Source organism: Oncorhynchus mykiss, chromosome 18, assembly GCF_013265735.2.
Source record: "Oncorhynchus mykiss isolate Arlee chromosome 18, USDA_OmykA_1.1, whole genome shotgun sequence".
Classification (NCBI taxonomy): Eukaryota; Metazoa; Chordata; class Actinopteri; order Salmoniformes; family Salmonidae; genus Oncorhynchus; species Oncorhynchus mykiss.
Window position 1 is genome coordinate 22,109,025 of NC_048582.1, and position 19,433 is coordinate 22,128,457.

At 40.6% G+C, this 19,433-nt stretch overlaps 1 protein-coding gene across 1 annotated transcript; it reads left to right on the forward strand.

Moving 5' to 3' along the window:
• The first annotated feature begins 10,752 nt into the window (after window positions 1-10,752).
• Window positions 10,753-16,426, forward strand: LOC110495821 (SLIT and NTRK-like protein 1). Its single transcript, XM_021571278.2, has one exon. The coding sequence runs from the start codon at window positions 11,868-11,870 to the stop codon at window positions 13,965-13,967; it is 2,100 nt and encodes a 699-aa protein (XP_021426953.1). The 5' UTR covers window positions 10,753-11,867; the 3' UTR covers window positions 13,968-16,426.
• Window positions 16,427-19,433: the final 3,007 nt, after the last annotated feature.

Consider the following 19,433-nt stretch of genomic DNA (forward strand, 5'->3'; position numbering starts at 1 on the left):
CTAGCTTTAGCCAACCAGCTACAGTATATCCACTGTCTATTGTGATGTCCATGGTGCTGAATTGAATTCTCATTTACTTACTTGCAAGTGCGGTTATATTATCTAAACCAGCAAAGCTATCTACTTGCATCCCATTTGGGAAACAAACCATGCACAGCAAACATGAGCTTAGCAATATTAGCAAAGTTGTCTTGCTGTCTATTTATGCTCACATTATTGTCGGTGGGGTGAGTACACAGTTAAAGAAAGGAGTTGGATAAATGCCCAGAAATCATTTAACATATGAGAACACACATTTGTATCTGGGACTGGAGACAAAGCAGTTATATGAACTGTGTAGCAGGGATAGGCACTGGATTGGATTTATCCTCTGAGGTATATGTTATCCTGAGCTTGCTCTCATTCAAATGATGCAACTGGGGAAATGTTATATCGCAACCACATATGACTGGAATGCATTTTTATCATGTACTCATGGCATACATTTGGGAAATATACATCTCCTTACAACAGTGTCCAAACAGCAATAAATATATTTACAACAGTGTCATAACACTAACAAGTATCTGTGCAACAGTATCATAACACTAACAAGTATCCGTACAACAGTGTCATAACACAAACAAGTATCCTTACAACAGTGTCATAACACTAACAAGTATCCTTACAACAGTGTCATAACACTAACAAGTATCCTTACAACAGTGTCATAACACCAAGTATCCTTACAGCAGTGTCATAACACCAACAAGTATCCTTACAACACGGTCATAACACCAAGTATCCTTACAGCAGTGTCATAACACCAACAAGTATCCTTACAACAGTGTCATAGCAACAACAAGTATCCTTACAACAGTGTCATAACAACAAGAAGCCTTACAACAGTTTCCTAACACCAACACGTATCCTTACAGCAGTGTCATAACACCAACAAGTATCCTTACAACAGTGTCATAACACCAACAAGTATCCTTACAACAGTGTCATAGCAACAACAAGTATCCTTACAACAGTGTCATAACACCAACAAGTATCCTTACAACAGTGTCATAACACCAACAAGTATCCTTACAACAGTGTCATAACACCAACAAGTATCCTTACAACAGTGTCATAACAGCAAGAAATGTCGATTAAATGTAATATGTGATTTATTTAGTTATGTATAAACAATAATATGATGACACCATAAAAATACTATATCAATGTTAATCATTACTGTAATAAATGCTGTAATAAATTGTACTTTGTTCGTTTATCATTCCTCTCGGCGTTTCAGCTGGTTGACATGAGTGGTGAAAGTATTATACACCGAAATCCCCTGATCTAAATTAATCAACAGACTGCTCTGAAATATTCTCATTACTCATGCAGACAAACCATATGGTGCGTGTTTTTTGCTCTCTGTTTTTCTTTTCCTATTTCTCTATTCCGTCCTTGCACAAGCCATTTGGTCATGATTAGATAGACAGTCATTGAAGATGGTTAACTAACCAAGCCCCATCCACTTTGACAGTATTGTGGTCATTTATTCCGTTATATGTTTCAAGTCATTTCATTTAATGTTACTTGATATACACAGCCCCAACTGGAGAATCACTTTGAAGCTGTATTACAATACATAAACATAAAACCCTCTGTAGATAAATGTTCTTTACCGCAAGGCCTCAAGTCTCAGTATTAGTTTAGCTGCTACACAGTATTACTCTGCTGAACATTATACAAATGTTATGACTGCGGCAGGTAGCCTAGCGGTTAACAACGTTGGGCCAATGCCCTTGAGCAAGGCACCTAAACCTAATTGCTCCTATAAGTCGCTATGGATAAGAGCATCTGCTAAATGACTGAAATGTCTATGTACAGATAATGAGCATCCATGTTTTTAAATCTCTTTCACACACCTACACTCCTGAAAGTGAGGCGGGGCTAAACACGAAACAGGAAAAAACACTCCTTCACAATTATCACAACGTCAAAAACCTTGAGCCACTCAACCACTCATTGAAGCAGACAGGGCCTCCTATTCTGTCAGCAGCTGCTGCAATCGCCATTAAACTCCACGAGCAAGCACAATGTGTTGTGTACACTCCGCATGGAGTCGGTGATAATTTGAAGCATAAAAACCCCAGGCGGTTTGGAGACAGTTTATACAACGTTCATACGCAAGGGTTTATTGCAACATGACGGATCTAATTCATGGAAGCCCGGACTCATTTAATGCCTATTGATTTTTGGAAACAATGACGCGGACTGAGTTGCTTGATGAAAACACGGACTTAATTGAATCCCATGCAGCCTCGGCTCTGTCCAGGGCTCCACTGATCTCTGTCTGTCCCCAGTGGGCACCTCACACTTTACCACACATTTAGGCCCTGATCAATCCAAACCACTTACTTGCAATGCAACTGACATACACTAATTCCAGGAATTTGCAATTTAACTCACAATGAAGATATCTGGGTGATTTCAAACAGGCATACTCGTGTGAAAGGAGGTTGAGCCACCATTGTTTGTTTTGCAAATCTAGAAGGTACACACATGTCAACGTGTTACACATCTCAAACAGACATAACAGCTAGAATGACTCTATGTACCAATTTAAACAGACTGTACCTGTCTATGTAACTACCACGCAAGTACAGTACATAAGGGGCACTTGTGAATATTGATAATATTGTTAGACATGCTCCCTGAGTTTCCAACATTAAGTGCTTCTTCTGTGCTAACTGTAGCCCTATTTTGGTTTTAATCTAAGTGTGCTCTTATTATTCAGCATTGAGGGGAGGGTACCATGGTTACCGAAATGATGATGGAGTTAATTGAGACATCTGAAGGCAGAGGTTTCAGCACTGTGCATACAATTAGCTAGGCTTAGCCTCCTCCGTCACTCATATCATGTGCATTAGTATTGGCATCATGAGCGATGCAGCTGCTGCATTGAACAACACACTAGCCGTAATTACACGGAAGACACTGTCAGAGGGGGAAATGTCACTCTATGGCCTGACAGGGTTATCAGTGTATATCCAAACAATGATTTGTGTTCTTCTCAAAAACCTCACAAGCTATGAAGAGGAGTCTGAGGAAGACGCACGTTAGCGTAAAGGTGCACTATGCCAACGGCTGCAAACAGCTTGACAGTTAATCAAGGACACTTAGCTGATTCCCCATGAACAATCGCAGGTCGGTATATCAAGAGGTGCTACCGCCCTGCCAATCGCCCTATTGATTTAAAGTCGCCACTTGATCTATCTATTTCTGTACATGATACACCTGCAACTCTTTCCTGCATTTGAAAAGTGTGGCAAGAAAAGAATGGGCAGGGAGACAATATTTGAAAAGCCTCAGCGAAGCAGAACAAGGCAAATTCATATTCTAATGCTCCAAGGATGCCAAAGTAGTTGCTATATGAGTGAGTCAATGTTCATAGCATGTATACCTTTTCATCAAGGACAAACATGGATGCAATGGTGCTGATAGTGATATTGGCTTTATTGGCATTGCTATTCATGAGAACTTGATTATGATTCAGAGGTGGACGGACTGTCTTGTGGCAACTTGTGGCAAGTTATGGTTTAAACACACATGCATGCACACACACGATCCATGTTCTGCTAAGAACACCACAAAATGATTTCAGCACCATTGACAGTGCTTGTTTCTGGTAGACCATGTGACGAAACCCTGGGAGACACTCAGATTGTGGATTGTTTCTCTGTCTGATCTCCCAAGGATTTCACCGTCGTTGCCATGTGAGTCAATCTTACATTTTTACGGTTTGTATTCTTTCTATTCATCAGTGCCAAACATCTTCACAGACCATAGAATGGATGAACTCACCCCCAGGTAAAGCTCAGCCTTGGCTTGGCTTGACTCCTCTGCACAATACACAGAAACTCATGTGATTGATCACACAAGCCTGACCTCCCTCACACCTCTGTTCGTAGGTAGCTAGATATTCATTTGTTAGATTCATCTTTCTTAAATCTCTCGTCTGTTTACCGACCCAGCTAAGATGATCACATCTGGAAGACACTGAAGTGGCATGTGTTTTCCCTTCGAAATCACACCAGAGGATTGGAGTGCCAAGGGCAAAGATGTTATTAGCTGCTCGGCAGGACTCTGAAAAGACTAAGTAGGAATGTTTAGCGCTCACTGTAGGCTCAAGGATTAGTGAGGTTTTCTCTCCCTCGCATTGTTTTAAGGGTAAAGGGAGTCGCTGATTTGAAACATTACAATCATTTAATTCAGGGGTGCATAGCATATGGTTTGGGGCGAAGCATGGTTTTGAAATCAAGCCTGTATTCGCAAAGTATCTCAGAGTATGATGCTGATCTAGCATCAGGTCCCCCTGTCTTATCCATGCTTATCTAAAAGGTTAGACTGATCCTAGATAAGGGGTGTAATTCACTAGGAACCAAACAGCACCAAACAGGTCTAAATAGTGAGGGACATTTGTTCATTTGTCCAAAAAGAAACTCTGTTTTCTTTTAATTCTCTGTATTTTTTATTTTTTGCACAAATGAATATAACCCAACATTCCTACTCTGAGACACTTTGTGAATATGTGCCCTGGTCAGGGTTGGGGTCAATTCCCTGTCAATTATAGTCCATTTCTGAAGCACACTGAAATTCCAATCCATTTTCCTTCAACGCTTTCCAATGAGGAACATGTTTAATTGGAATTGGAATTTGGATTACTTTCTGAATTAACTGGAATTGGAATTTGGATTACTTTCTGAATTAACTGGAATTGATATGGAATTGACCCTAACCCTGTTGCTGATGCTTAATCCATATGAGTGTTGAGAAAAGGACAATCTGGGATGTGAATATTTGGTCATTATCCAACCACTTAGTTGGAACTTATTGATCAGCTATTACTACAAAAGGCCCAGTGTGTATCACCCTTTGCTAAAGACGTTCAAAAGGAGTTATTGATCAAAACAAGCCAGATTTGGTAAAACTGTGTATTTACTGTAATGACACAGTACTCAGATTGGTCAATAAAACTGTGTGACGCATTGAACACTTTTGAATAGTTTATTGATGTACTAAGTGCGTTTCGTTATTGAATAACCAAACAAATTCAAAGATAAAATAGTTGCAAAACTGGTGTTGCGGATGTTGTTGGTATTAACTTTACATTGGCATTTAGGTTCATGAACATTTAAGCATAATTCATAGAGATTGCTGCATGAAAATAGATGGGTTCCACTTGTGGTTAGAGTTGAGGCTAAGGTTTACACACACACACACACACACACACACACACACACACACACACACACACACACACACACACAGGGCGTTGTTCTGATGCTGCAGTCAAATTCAGCACCATGGACAGTACCCCTCTGTCAGATTACAGTGGATAAAAAACAACAACACTATTTCTAACTGATTCTAGCAATATGGGTCTCTTACACAGATGTTCATCATAGGACCAAGATGATGTATATGTATTATCATGAGGAAAATAATTCAGATGTGTTACACACACACACACACACACACACCAAATGGTCTGCTAAAATAATCTGCAAATAAAATCACTCATGAAACAATTTACCACCATGGACAGCCCCATTGTTAGGTGTTTCTGTGAGTTACTATCCTTCCTGCATGATGTAGTTTTCAAAAGGCAGATGAGGCATTGACTTCAAACCATATGTTTAGAGGTGTTTTTTTAACATATTAAATACTGAATCAACATAATGCTAGACGACACCATATCTGCTGCTCCACAATGTGAGTTTACAGATTAAGATGCATTTAATACCCTGGTGTAACTCAAGTATGCCTATTTATGTCCAATTTATATTAAAGTGACTATGCATAGAATGCTGTAACAACAAGCTATATAAGTCAATCTGACACTATCTGTTAACAACTGCATGTTGAAAATATTAAATATGTGGACTAAATAAACTCTAGGAAGCATGAATAACTGTGTTTTGTTGTGAATATTAATCAACTATCATGACTCAGCAATGGTTTAGCCTCCCTTTTTTGCAGTCTCTCTCTCTATCTCTCACACACACACACCCATTGATGAGTGTGCATGATTGATGTGCCCTTGGATGCCTGTTCCTCCTCTGTGCGGTGTTTGTTTGGCTCGCCAAATTGACTATTGGTTACTTAGTTTAGCTTGAACACATCCCTGCATGTTTTGATCTGGCCCACAGCGGGACCCCAGCTGATTGGAAAGTCTGCAGGCAAACATCCATTAACACATCACAACCTGGGCTCACTGAAACCTGTGTCCTAATGAAGGTTATTGTCCAGAAAACTATATGTATCAATAGGGATAAGAGACTGTGTGTGTGTGTGTGTGTGTGTGTGTGTGTGTGTGTGTGTGTGTGTGTGTGTGTGTGTGTGTGTGTGTGTGTGTGTGTGTGTGTGTGTGTGTGTGTGTGTGTGTGTGTGTGTGTGTGTGTATAGACATGTTTAACTACACTTCTGGGAACCAGAAGTCAGTGTGTGTGTGTGCGTGATTGAAATATTTCAACATTTGACTTGTGGCATTTTGTCCTCCTTCTTGTTCTCCTTCTTCTGTCTGTGGGAGTTGTTTTTGTTGTTTTTATGATTGACTACAAAAGGAAGATATCTGAACACATGCTGGGTTGAAGGACTGACACACAAAATACCTGATAAACAACTAAAAATACTAAGGTGACTGAATGTTAACAGAATGCTTCTAAAAGGCCAAAGAACAAAATAATTAAAAACATTTTATGCCAATTTCCTAATGCTTTCAGAGATTGTTTCTCTGACATTTTAAAGGTAGAATGGAAACTGAACTGTGTGTGTTTGCTGGTCAAGTTAAAACCTCTTAAGGATCGGACCCTTTTTTTCAATTTTCACCTAAAATGACATACACAAATCTAACTGCCTGTAGCTCAGGCCCTGAAGCAAGGAAATGCATTTTCTTGGTACCATTTGAAAGGAAACACTTTGAAGTTTGTGGAAATGTGAAAGGAATGTAGGAGAATATAACACATTAGATCTGGTAAAGACAATACAAAGGAACAAAATAAAAAAAATGTTGTACCATCATCATTGAAATGAAAGAGAACGGCCATAATGTATTATTCCAGCCCAGTTGCAATTTAGATTGTGGCCACTAGATGGCAGGAGTGTATGCCTAAAGTTTAAGACTGATCTAATGAACCATTTCATTTCTGTTTTAAATGTTGTATCAAGACTGCCCAAATTTGCCTGGTTTGTTTATTAATAACTTTTCATGTTCAAAACTGTGCACTCTCCTCAAACAATAGAATGGTATTCTTTCACTGTAATAGCTTTGGACAGTGCAGTTAGATTAACAAGAATTTAAGCGTTCTGACAACATCAGATGTGTCTATGTCCTGGGAAATGTATTTGTTACTTACAACCTCATGCTAATTGCATTAGCCTACAATAGCTCAACCGTCCTGCCAGACTCACCGATCATGAAGAAGTTAATTAAGTTCTACGCTGCTGCTACTCTCTGTTATTATCTATACATAGTCACTTGAATAACTCTACCTATATGTACATATTACTTCAATTACCTCGACATACCGGTGCCCCCGCACATTGACTCTTCTCTGGTAACCCCTGTACATAGCCTCGCTATTGTTATTTTACTGCTGCTCTGTAATTATTTGTTACTTTTATTTCTTATTCTTGTTTTTTTTAGGTATTATTTTTAATTTTTAATTAACTGCATTGTTAGTAAAGGGCATTTCACTGTAAGGTCTAGACCTATTGGATTTGTTATATGTAATGTGTTACTGTGAAACCATACAGTTTTTATATGGACTACAATAGCACTGCCCATTACAGAGCTACTTTAAGCAAAACTGGGCAATCTCTACTGTACTTCTCCATATTTGTAAACAGAATAAGATAATTTGTGAGAGAGCCTCATTAGAATACCCTACATGAGAATGTGGCATTTGACCCTGGTTGATAAGTGCTGGTTGCTTCTATCCTTACAGCCTGGTCTCATAGACGAGACGTAACGTAGTAAATGTAAATCCGGCCCTCAAATTAGTATGGTATGTTATACTTGGCATGGTTACATAAGACAGAAGGTTACTGAAGGCAAACATTAAAGTAGGGTGGTTGGTCGGGCTGGATGTAACGCCCGGGGTGTAGTGGGGAAGAAGTCCGGCGCAGGAAGCAGAGAGTTCAGGGTAGCGCTTACTTTTAACGCAGCACAACGGTGAACAGACGCCAACCCATAACAAATGCCCCAAACACGGGGGACTTAAACAGTCCAGCAAAAACCCAAACACACTGACAACCGTGACATACAGCCATGTACACATGTACATCGAAATAATCCCACACAACCAGCAGGCGGGCCGGCTGGAAAATAAAGCCCAACCAATCAGCCTAAACTAAACACAGGTGAAACCAATAAACAGAAAAGGGGAAAAAAGGGATCAGTGGCAGCTAGTAGGTCGGTGACGACGACCGCCGAGCGCCACCCAAACAGGAAGGGGAGCCACCTTCGGTGGATGTCTAGCAACCCAAAGGTTGAGTGTTTGAATCTCATCACAAACAACTTTAGCATTTTAGCTACTTTGGGACTACTTAGCATGTTAGCTAACCCTTCCCCTAACACTAACCTTAATCCTTTAACTTAACCACTAACTCCTAACCTTAACCCTAACCCCTAGCCTAGCTAACATTAGCCACCTAGCTAATGTTAGCCACAACAAATAGGAATTTGTAACATATCATATGCTTTTCAAATTAGTAATAAATTGTATGAATTGTAATATATCTTGTAATTCACAACATATCATACAAAATGGATGATGGACATCCAAAAATGAATAGATTTATTTAACTAGGCAAGTCAGTTAAGTACAAATTCTTATTTTCAGTAACAGCCTTGTTCAGGGGTAGAAGTACAGATAACTGCAGATTTTTACCTTGGCAGCTCAGGGATTCAATCTTGCAACTTTTCGGATACTAGTCCACTAGGCTACCTGCCACTCCAATACATACCATGGGAAACATAACATATCATATACTAACTGGAGTGTCCCAGATTTACATTTACTTTGTTAGGTCTACCCCTAAGCCCAAGTTTATTCTTAGCCATTGGCATGTGATACCGTTTGAAACGCCATAGACACTGATGCATGTAGAAAACGCAAAGTAATCCATATGAGTTGTTGAGCCCGACCCTGTCAGAGGTCCTCTTTTGGACATTATTTCTATTATGTCAGTGATGTGATGTCAATCTTATGACTCCAGTTTTGTTCTCATTTTTGTTTTATCGATCAAAAAAGTAGACCAGGCCTAGCACATTAATAAAACAAAACAAAATGATGAGGTTCCATAAATCTAGCACTACCAACAAGGTTGAGTTAGCCAAGGTGTGTTTTAACAATAGAATTGAAGGAGAGACTAGGACAAAAATCCATAGTGAAACATTTGGGTTAGTTGACACAAAGCATAATTGCTTTGTAATTGCAAACAAAAAATATATTTTGCAATCCTATTTGAAATCGTGACGTACAGTAGCCTACAAAAATAGAACTGTTTGGCCATAATGACCATCGTTATGTTTGGAGGATAAAGGGGGAGGCTTGCAAGCCGAAGAACACCATCCCAACCGTGAAGCACGGGGGTGGCAGCATCATGTTGTGGGGGTGCTTTGTTGCAGGAGGGACTGGTGCACTTCACAAAATAGATGGCGTCATGAGGCAGGAAAAGTATGTGGATATATTGAAGCAACATCTCAAGACATCAGTCAGGAAGTTAAAAGTTGGTCACAAATGGGTCTTCCAAATGGACAATGACCCCAAACATACTTTCAAAGTTGTGGCAAAATGGATTAAGGAGAACAAAGTCAAGGTATTGGAGTGGCCATCACAAAGCCCTGACCTCAATCCTATAGAAAATGTGTGGGCAGAACTGAAAAAGGTGTGTGATCAAGGAGGCCTACAAACCTGACTCAGTTACACCAGGTCTGTCAGGAGGAATGGGCCAAAATTCACCCAATTTCTTGTGGGAAGCTTGTGGAAGGCTACCTGAAACATTTGACCCAAGTTAAATAATTTAATGGCAATGCTACCAAATACTAATTGAGTGTATGTAAACTTCTGACCCACTGGGAATGTGATGAAAGAAATAAAAGCTGAAATAACTCATTCTCTCTACTATTATTCTGACATTTCACATTCTTAAAATAAAGTGGTGATCTTAACTGACAACTGCTCGGCCTCTGACCGCAAGGCACTGCAGAGGGTAGTGCATACGGCCCAGTACATCACCGGGGTCAAGCTTCCTGCCATCCAGGACCTCTATACCAGGCGGTGTCAGAGGGAGGCCCTAAAAATAGTCAGACTCCAGTCACCCTAGTCATAGACTCTCTGCTACCACACAGCAAGCGGTACCGGAGTGCCAAGTCTAGGTCCAAGAGGCTTCTAACCAGCTTCTACCCCCAATCCATAAGACTCCTGAACAGCTAATCAAATGGCTACCCATATTATTTGCACCCCCTTCCTCTACTGCTGCTACTCACTGTTAGTATCTATGCATAGACACTTTTATAACCCTACCTGCATGTACATAATTACCTCACTTACCTCGACACCGGTGCCCCCGCACATTGACACATTGACTTGTACCGACCTGTACCCCCTGTATTTATTGTTATTTACTGATGCTCTTGAATTATTTGTTTTTCTTATCTCTCACTTTTTGGGGGGTATTTTCTTAAAACTGCATTGTTGGTTAATGACTTTTAAGTTGTCTTTTCACTGTAAGGTCTACACCTGTTTTATTCGGCGCATGTGACAAATAAAATGTGATTAGATGTAGTTAATTATTTTACCGCATTCAACAGCAGTTCCTATCAGAGAGATAGTAACATTCACCCTGGAGGGCACTCGCATGCTGGGCTTGGTGCAATACACACACCAGGGATTATTATTCTTCATAAAATGCGCAAATTAATCATTAGATGAGGTTATAACCGACCCCCGATTTGGAAACGAGTTGTCTCCAATTCCTTGGCAACGCGTTATGTCGTCTAGTCTACTTTTTTTTAAACAACAGAAGCGGACCTAAAGCAAGGATTCAGTCTAATCAGTAACATGACATAAGGAACGTCGTTTGGAATCCATAACCTTGTTGGCTTTAGAATGGGAATATTATTGGTCAAAAAAAGACAGAACAGATCAACAGCTTTTAGTGTGAACATTTTAACGCTTTCTAGTCCTCTATGTGGATAGATTTTTTTCAGCATTCCCTCAGACGATGGATTTTTTCCATTGCAGCTCAGTAGAGGGTGTGAGATCTTTCTAAGAGCACCGGGCTAGAACGAGCACAGTCTCTGTGTAACCTCTTTGTGATTAAAATCCACCAAAGGAAAGCACTGGAAACAAAAGCATGGAAGACACCGAAAGGTGTGAGGAATGCGTTTTTTTTTTTGCAGTGGCAGTGTTATCAGCACTACATCTCGAGCGTCGGGTGTGAATTCAGCACCGAGGGGGAAAGAACAGCACCCACTGCTACCGCAGCACGACGAGAAAAGCACGGATTTATAAAATTTGCAAGGTCAGTCAATACCGATCGAAAGCCCAAAAATGTGTCGACTGCTATTGCGGTTTGTTGTTTTCAATTATTTTCATACCAGCAAAAGGATCCATTCGATCTGAGGCATTCTATATGGTCATTTTAAAGCTGGACGCCTGGACATAACGGGCTAGAAGAGCATGGATATTATAAAGGACTGTCGTCATTTCTTTTAGACCCGTCGGTCTATATTTTTGAGGATAAACTGGACTAAAAAACATTGACTCAACAGCTCGTTTTCATGTCTTGAAATCGGGGATGAATTGTTTGTATTGAAAATGCTGCTTTGGATTGTCTTGCTGAAGGCGGCTCTTTGTGTTGCTATTGGAAATGTTACAAGGGACATTTGTAAGGAGCAGATATGCTCCTGCAATGAGATTGAAGGCGATTTGCACATTGACTGCGAAAAAAGGAGCTTTACTAATTTGCACCATTTGACTGGTCCCAGTTCCCAGTTTTATCACTTGCTATTGCATGGAAATTCTTTATCCAGGCTTTTTCCCAATGAGTTTGCTAACTTTTACAATGCCGTAAGCTTGCATTTGGAAAACAACGGTTTGCATGACATTGTCCCTGGTGCTTTTCTGGGACTGCAGCTCGTGAAAAGGCTACACATAAATAATAACAAGATACGGTCATTTAGGAAGAGCACCTTTCTTGGTTTAGATGACTTGGAATATCTTCAGGCTGATTTTAATCTATTGAGAGACATTGACCCGGCCGTGTTCAGGGACTTAAATAAACTTGAAGTGTTAATTCTAAATGATAACCTCATCAGTGCACTACCTATAAATGTGTTTCAACACGTTCCCATCACCCATCTCGACCTGCGAGGGAACCGAATCAAAACGGTGCCTTATGAGGGAGTTCTCGAACAAATACCGGGCATTGCGGAGGTTTTATTGGAGGATAACCCCTGGGACTGCAACTGTGACCTGGTTTCCCTGAAGGAATGGCTGGAGAATATACCGCAGAACGCGCTTATCGGCCGGGTGATCTGCGAGGCTCCAACGCCACTGCAAGGGAACGACTTGAACGAGACATCGGAGATGGATCTGTGTCCTTCAATAAAAAGTGGTGCTGACGAGAGTTTAGTTGCACCTCCTACCCAAGAGGAGACCTCTGTACCTGGGCCCGTTCCAACGCCTTATAAAGCTAGTGGTGATCCTGGGTCCCCAACTCCAGGGAATGGGAAAAAGGGACGCTCTAAATCGCACTGGCAGTTGAAAACGAAGCCCACATCTATGACAGGTGTGAATGGGGAGAGAGAGCAGCTGCAGATTGTGCAGAACGCATCATGCCCTGTGCCATGCAGCTGCAAGCTCATTGGATCCCGGCAGGGGTTAGGGGTTAACTGCGAGGGCAAGAAGATAGAGAGCTTGGCTAACCTAAAACCCAAACCCCTCACTGCGCACGAATTAAACATGAGAGATAACAACATCCATGCTATAAAAAAGAACCATCTCAATGGCTATTCAAGTCTGAATCTCCTTGATTTGGGTGGAAACAACATCAAATTGATAGACAACAGCACTTTTCAAAACCTCACCGAATTAAGATGGTTGTACATGGATAAGAATTACCTGGATACGCTCATTGCGGAAATGTTCATTGGACTTCAAAATCTGGAATATCTAAGTTTGGAATATAATGATATACAGCTGATACTGGCAGGCACCTTCAGCCCTCTGCCTAATCTGCGAGTGCTTTTCCTCAACAATAACTTGCTGAAAGCGCTACCTGTGGATGCTTTCCTTGGAGTGTCTTTATCAAAGATTAGCTTGCATAATAATTATTTCACATATCTCCCTGTCGCAGGGGTCTTAGATCAACTCAATTCGATCATACAAATTGATTTGCATGGGAACCCTTGGGATTGCTCGTGTAATATTGTCCCTTTCAAACAGTGGACGGAGAAACTGGGGGCAGATGTGATCGTTAGTGATCTCAAGTGTGAGTCCCCAGAAGAGTTCTGGAAAAGGGATTTCCGTCACGTCCGAAATGATCTGATGTGTCCCAAGCTGTATGACAAAATCTACCCCACATCTCTCTCCAAAAACAGCACTTTCACCGCAGACACGGGTACGCGCTCGAACTCCTATGTGGAGCCGAACAGGGTATCCATCTCTGTACTAGTCCCTGGGCTACTACTGGTATTTGTCACGTCTGCGTTCACTGTTGTAGGGATGCTTGTCTTCATCTTGCGGAATCGCAAGAGATCAAAGCGGAGGGATGGTAATTCCTCTGCGTCAGAGATAAATTCCTTGCAGACAGTGTGCGACTCGTCTTATTGGCATAGCGGGCCTTACCATGCAGACGGGGGCGCGCAAAGAGGGTTCGACTGTAGCGCCCATTTCTCTCCAACAAATGATGCGTAAAATGACCACTGACAATAGAACCTGGAATACAAACAGACAGACAAATATACTGCGTTCTGTTGACACAATGGCAATTGAAGAACAATAAACAAATGCTATGTTTCTAAGCTTCTTCACTCGCTTTTTGTCGGAGATAGACCATTTTTGTTTGCTCCAGTTGACTGTGGTGCCAATGAGTCTGCTACTGAACCAACTGTAATATATGTATAGACCCCTTCCCCGGCCCCCTATCCCAGTACAGCTATTTGCCGCAATCAGACTGACTATCTGAGAGAGAAGATTCGGGAAATGGTGCACGAGCGCATGAATGTAATGTAAATAACTGACTGTATCATATCTGCATGATTTCGCATGGTTTCAACACACACTGGGGAACCATACCATAATTAACGAAGAAGCCAACCCGACCCTTCTTTCATGTTATCAATATGAATATATACAGTATATATATACATATAAAACCATATATGAATATATACAAAGTGCCATTTCTCTATTTTTTTGTGAACTGCGTTATAGGATTTGTATTTGTTGTTTTAAAACTGTTAAAAAACGGAAAAATAACACATTTGGATGAAGAAGAAGATAAACGCTGTCCACGCATGTTCTTTTTTGTTTGTTTTATCATTTGATTGTCGATAAATATCGGGGTTATTTATAATTGGTGCAAACCTTATCATATCTGCACATTCATCTCTTTATGAATGTATAATGTGTTATTTTATGGTGTGCCAATTGTTGAATTTCAGATATTCGGGATGCAGATGAGCATGACCAATTAACGTCACTCAGATGGTTATGCTGCAAGGTTAATGTAGCTAAAAACAGTTCGTGGTTTTGTGTGTTAATGCCTATAGCCTGCTTTGGGGGAGAGGAGAAGGCTTTACCGAATTATATGGGGGTTTTCTAACTGCATATTTTTTCAAAATTAAAATGTTTTCAATGGAAGTAATGGTATGTGCAGTTCGATCTATGTACAGAGCGCAGGTAGACTAGAATGCTTTTTTTATGTAAAAAGTATTCCTCCACAAAGCGTAGGCTATGATTCACCTCCATTTATGTGAGCTTTTGTAAAGCCATCTACTGTGTCCAAATAATAGAAATGGACTTACATTTTTTAAACTAACGTGCTTAAAATAGATTGGGCAATGGTCAGTTTGCATACAGTAAAACAAAAATAAAACCCACGTTTTAGCATTCGACAGTATTCGTCTGATGCCATAGGGAAGACTAGGCAGGATCACCGCATTACTCTAGACGAGGAAACTCACGATGTCGCTGTTGGTGCATCTTCTCCATTGGAGGGAGGGCTGAGGTATAGGAGTTTTGCAAAAGGGCGTTTGGAATGGGAATCTTTATCTTGAGATGTTAATTAAATCGTCTATGAATGGGCAATGATGCATTAAGAAACATATATATTATTCAATATTAAAAGTGTTCAGCAGTCGGTCTGTTGCCCAATGCTATGACATTTTACTGAGCAACTATAATGATATCAAGATGATGATTACAGTGTACAATAATGGTTAGCATTAAAGGTGATATTCTGATAATCCATTCAAATGGATCAATGTCACTGATTCTGCAGTATCACGGTACAGATCGTAGGATTGTGAAATGTTTTGTCTTTGTTTTATATATATATATATATATATATGAATACTGTGTAAATTCAAGCTCTGAATTCGTTTTGTTCATACTGGTTTTTATTTTTCATTAGGATCAGGTCCATCAATGTACCCACTGTATTTAATTATCTTATAAATTAGCATATGTGCAAGAGACCCCACTGCTACAATCAGTTTTGGAATAGTCTTGTCAATAAGGAATGACAAGTCAGACTGGCCTGCAGAAGGCCAAAGTGCTCAGAACCATTTCAATGTCAAACATGTCTCAACCCTGTCTGTTTCATCATTTATCGTAATACAGCAACAAGCATTTTCCCCAGGCCTTTTTAACACTGTGGACTGACAGACTATATGGTTAAATGTGTGACTGTATTAGCAGAACAATGTTCATTGTCGAGTGTCTGGGCTGTGTGTGTGTGTGTGTCTATACATTTAAATAATTAGAATTATTGATTAAATGTGTGTGCGAGTGCACTAGTGTCTGTCTACATGTGTGTGTATGTCTGTATTCCACCCCCCCCCCCCCCACACACACACACACACACCCACCACCACCACTAAATGTAACCAATCACATAGGCTGACCTTGGGGAGTATTATCTTAGCAGATCTTTGGCAACAACAGTGATGTCCATCACTTCAGACTCCAGTTTGTTGGTGTATTGCTTCAAAGGGTAATTATCCTTCTCTACTGTGGAACATTTTACCATGGCTCATGAATTATTGGTCATCTCTCAACGCTGTGTCCCAGAGTTACATTTATATGCTTTACTACATTTGACCTGCTTCTATTTTGTTAAATAAAATGTGGTTGAGGTTGAGTGAAATCTATGGGTTTCTAAGATATTTCATTCTTACCTGTGTTGAACTGAACCACAATATAATTTGATATGTGTGTGCTAAATGTGCTTGTTTTGTTTCAATAATAACCACGTGGTCTGTGCTGTCCATGGTTCGGAAAAGTGCTTATGCTAATGCGGCCAACTTATTTCAGCACCATGGACAGCACATGTCTCTGCCAATGAGATAGCAGTCATATTGGGTGTTCAATGTACTCCATGGTTTCATCTCTGAGGTAATGCAATGCTGTCAACAATTATACCTGTGTTTGGGTACATTCAAAATACAGAATATTATGTTGCTTCTGATGGCAGGAGTATGATGCTTGCAACATCAGAGTTCAAGTTTGACCCCAACACGGGCTTCCTCCTCTTATCCTCATATGCAGTATTACATGATGTTTGACCAAACCATTCACTGCTCTCAGTTTTTTATCAAATGTGAGCCTTTGTTTTACTGTACAGCAATGCAAAGGTGCTGATCCTTTGTTCATTTGCGAAGAAGATACTGGCTGGTTATTTCAAGGTGAAATACACACAACCTGAATTCCTTGGAAAAGTCATTTTGATTTTTGATATCACCAACTGTCCAGTCATGTGCTGCAGTTTACAGATCAAAGCCTAACCTTACTGTGGCTTTGCTCTCTGCAGCGATTTTTATTTTAGCTGTGAACCCCAGGTGTGCTCTGTACAGTTCTGACCAGAGCTTAACTTACTCTTGTTTTGCTCTCTGCAACCCCAGCAGGCTACACACACTTAACTGATCATCTCCCTGAGAAGCTGGCAGCTTGTTGCAACCCTCGCAGCACGGCACCCATCAGCAGCACACCTCGGGAGTTTACTTTCCCGATTACTCCCAATGCCGGTGTAAATACCACAGCTGTTGTTGATCAGTATGACTGATCGGACCACCAAGTGCTGCCTGTGACCTAACCTCTTCAATTCTCAGCCTCCACGTATTGATTGGATCTATTGACTCGATCATTGACTTTGTTTTGAGCCGCACGCTGCACTATTGTTTCCATCCTTCAATGGCAGAGGCTTTTGAAGCTTCCGTCATTCCTACCTGAAATGACCAATATAATATGCCTTTGTCGGTGCTGTAACAATAACACAACTGATATGATGTTGTATAGATACTGAAATAAGACATTTGGACTAAGATAGGGCTCATCGTTCGCTGGCATGAAGGTTTTTCTAGACCTTTATGTATTTTGATCAGCAGTAACTTTTGCCAAATTGGTGCATTAAGGGTTATGTAGCAGCCTGGAAGGAAATGTAGACCAAGGTAGGTTGGATATGAGAGACCTACTGCCCTCACCCCTCCAACATGCCTCGTTTTAATTCGCTGAAGCTTTCTTAGTTATTGGTTCTGGCCAAAGGGAAACCTACCTCCATTGCTTTTTACAATTATTGGGCTTTTCAAAGTGCTAATTGTAACTGGGCCAAGGTTAACGTGTCTTATTGATGGAACACACACAAATAGAAAAAGGGTATTACAATTTCATCTCAGATGGTAAAATGGTTCTCTTTAATTCTGAAATGTAACAAGTAATACCACATAAAGGCAATTAGGTTGAAGGAAGAAAAGTATTACTTTTACTATGCTTGGATTTAGTTTTTCTTCATTATTTTTCATGGATTCCAGGGCTTCTGGTAATCTCACGACAAGCTTTCCTTTCTGCGCCTTCTTTTGTACATGACATCACAAAGCAGCTCACAGTAGGAGTGCTAATCTAGAGTCAGGTATCCTCTTTCCATGTCATGTAAATCATTCCTAGATCAGCATTCCTACTCTGAGACACATTATGAATATGAGTTGAGATCAGATCTGAGGACAGCCCCTAGACTTCTCCAGGCAGATGGGAAAGCAAACTATGACACACTAAGGAATATATGGGCACAGAGAGCTGAAGGGTTTCCTGTCTCAGTTGTTTCATTGATTGTTTTCCATCTCCTATCTCAGGTTGAATATAGGCTGTTGTTAGAGCAGTCTGGTCATTGATGGCCAATGAATCGATAAATTGTTCAAAGAGGACATATTGATCACACCACCCACTCAACGTGCACTCATGGGAGTGGCAAGCAGTGAGAGAAGTACACCTGATCCCTCAATGCTACCCAAGCTGAGTTTGTGTATTGTAAATGTCAGAGAAATTGTTTACTCTGACATAGTAGTTCACAATGATGTTCTTTTGAGGCGTCTGCAGGGAGATGGGCCTGTCTTAGCCATCTCTTATATTCCGCTCTCCTATTTAAAGACACCATGCTTTCCCTCTATTCTGAAGCAACCCTTTACCATGTATTCAGTCAGTGGCCTTCACTCGCTCGAGGATGTTAACTGTCAGATCAACGCGATGCGGCAGGTCTCTCTCTTTTCTTCAGTTGTCAGCAAATGTCATGATGTTTTCAGTGTTGCTCAATGGACCTCCCAACATATTTATGTGGCTTTCAGTCCCTATTGAGGGGAGTATGTCAGTTGGTTGACTAGCAAACCACATGTTCATCTTGGTCTTGGATGGGATTCAATTAAAAAGGATCTTTCTATTTACAAGACACCCCTTCTATAACTCCGAAAACGTATCTGGATTATTGTTGGAATGTTATGGAATGTTATGTCCTCGGAATGCTGAGAGAAGTAGACAAACAAACCATTAGAGAAATGTTATCCCTAACCTTCAGTAGCCGAGACGTAATGGGAGTCAAAATACATTTTAGCAGAATGATAGCAGGGTCAACAGATGCTGTGAGTGTTCTGCTTTGGGCTCATCCCAAGAACAATGGATTTTTATTCTCATCCATACACCGTGTGAGGGATGAACGACAGCAGGGTTACACGCAGATTAGTAGGTTTTACATTCCCATGCTATTAAATTTGCAGCCAAATGGCTTTTTTTTTTTGTGAGATAGATTTGTGAAATAGACCTAATGTAGGGAATACGAAGACAAAAATGTAAACATTTCAAAGGTGCAATTTACTCAGGATCAGGATGTTGGCT

What these genes read in the sequence shown, in the direction of transcription:
- LOC110495821 (XM_021571278.2), top strand. Translation starts at nt 11,868, where the DNA reads ATGCTGCTTTGGATTGTCTTGCTGAAGGCGGCTCTTTGTGTTGCTATT.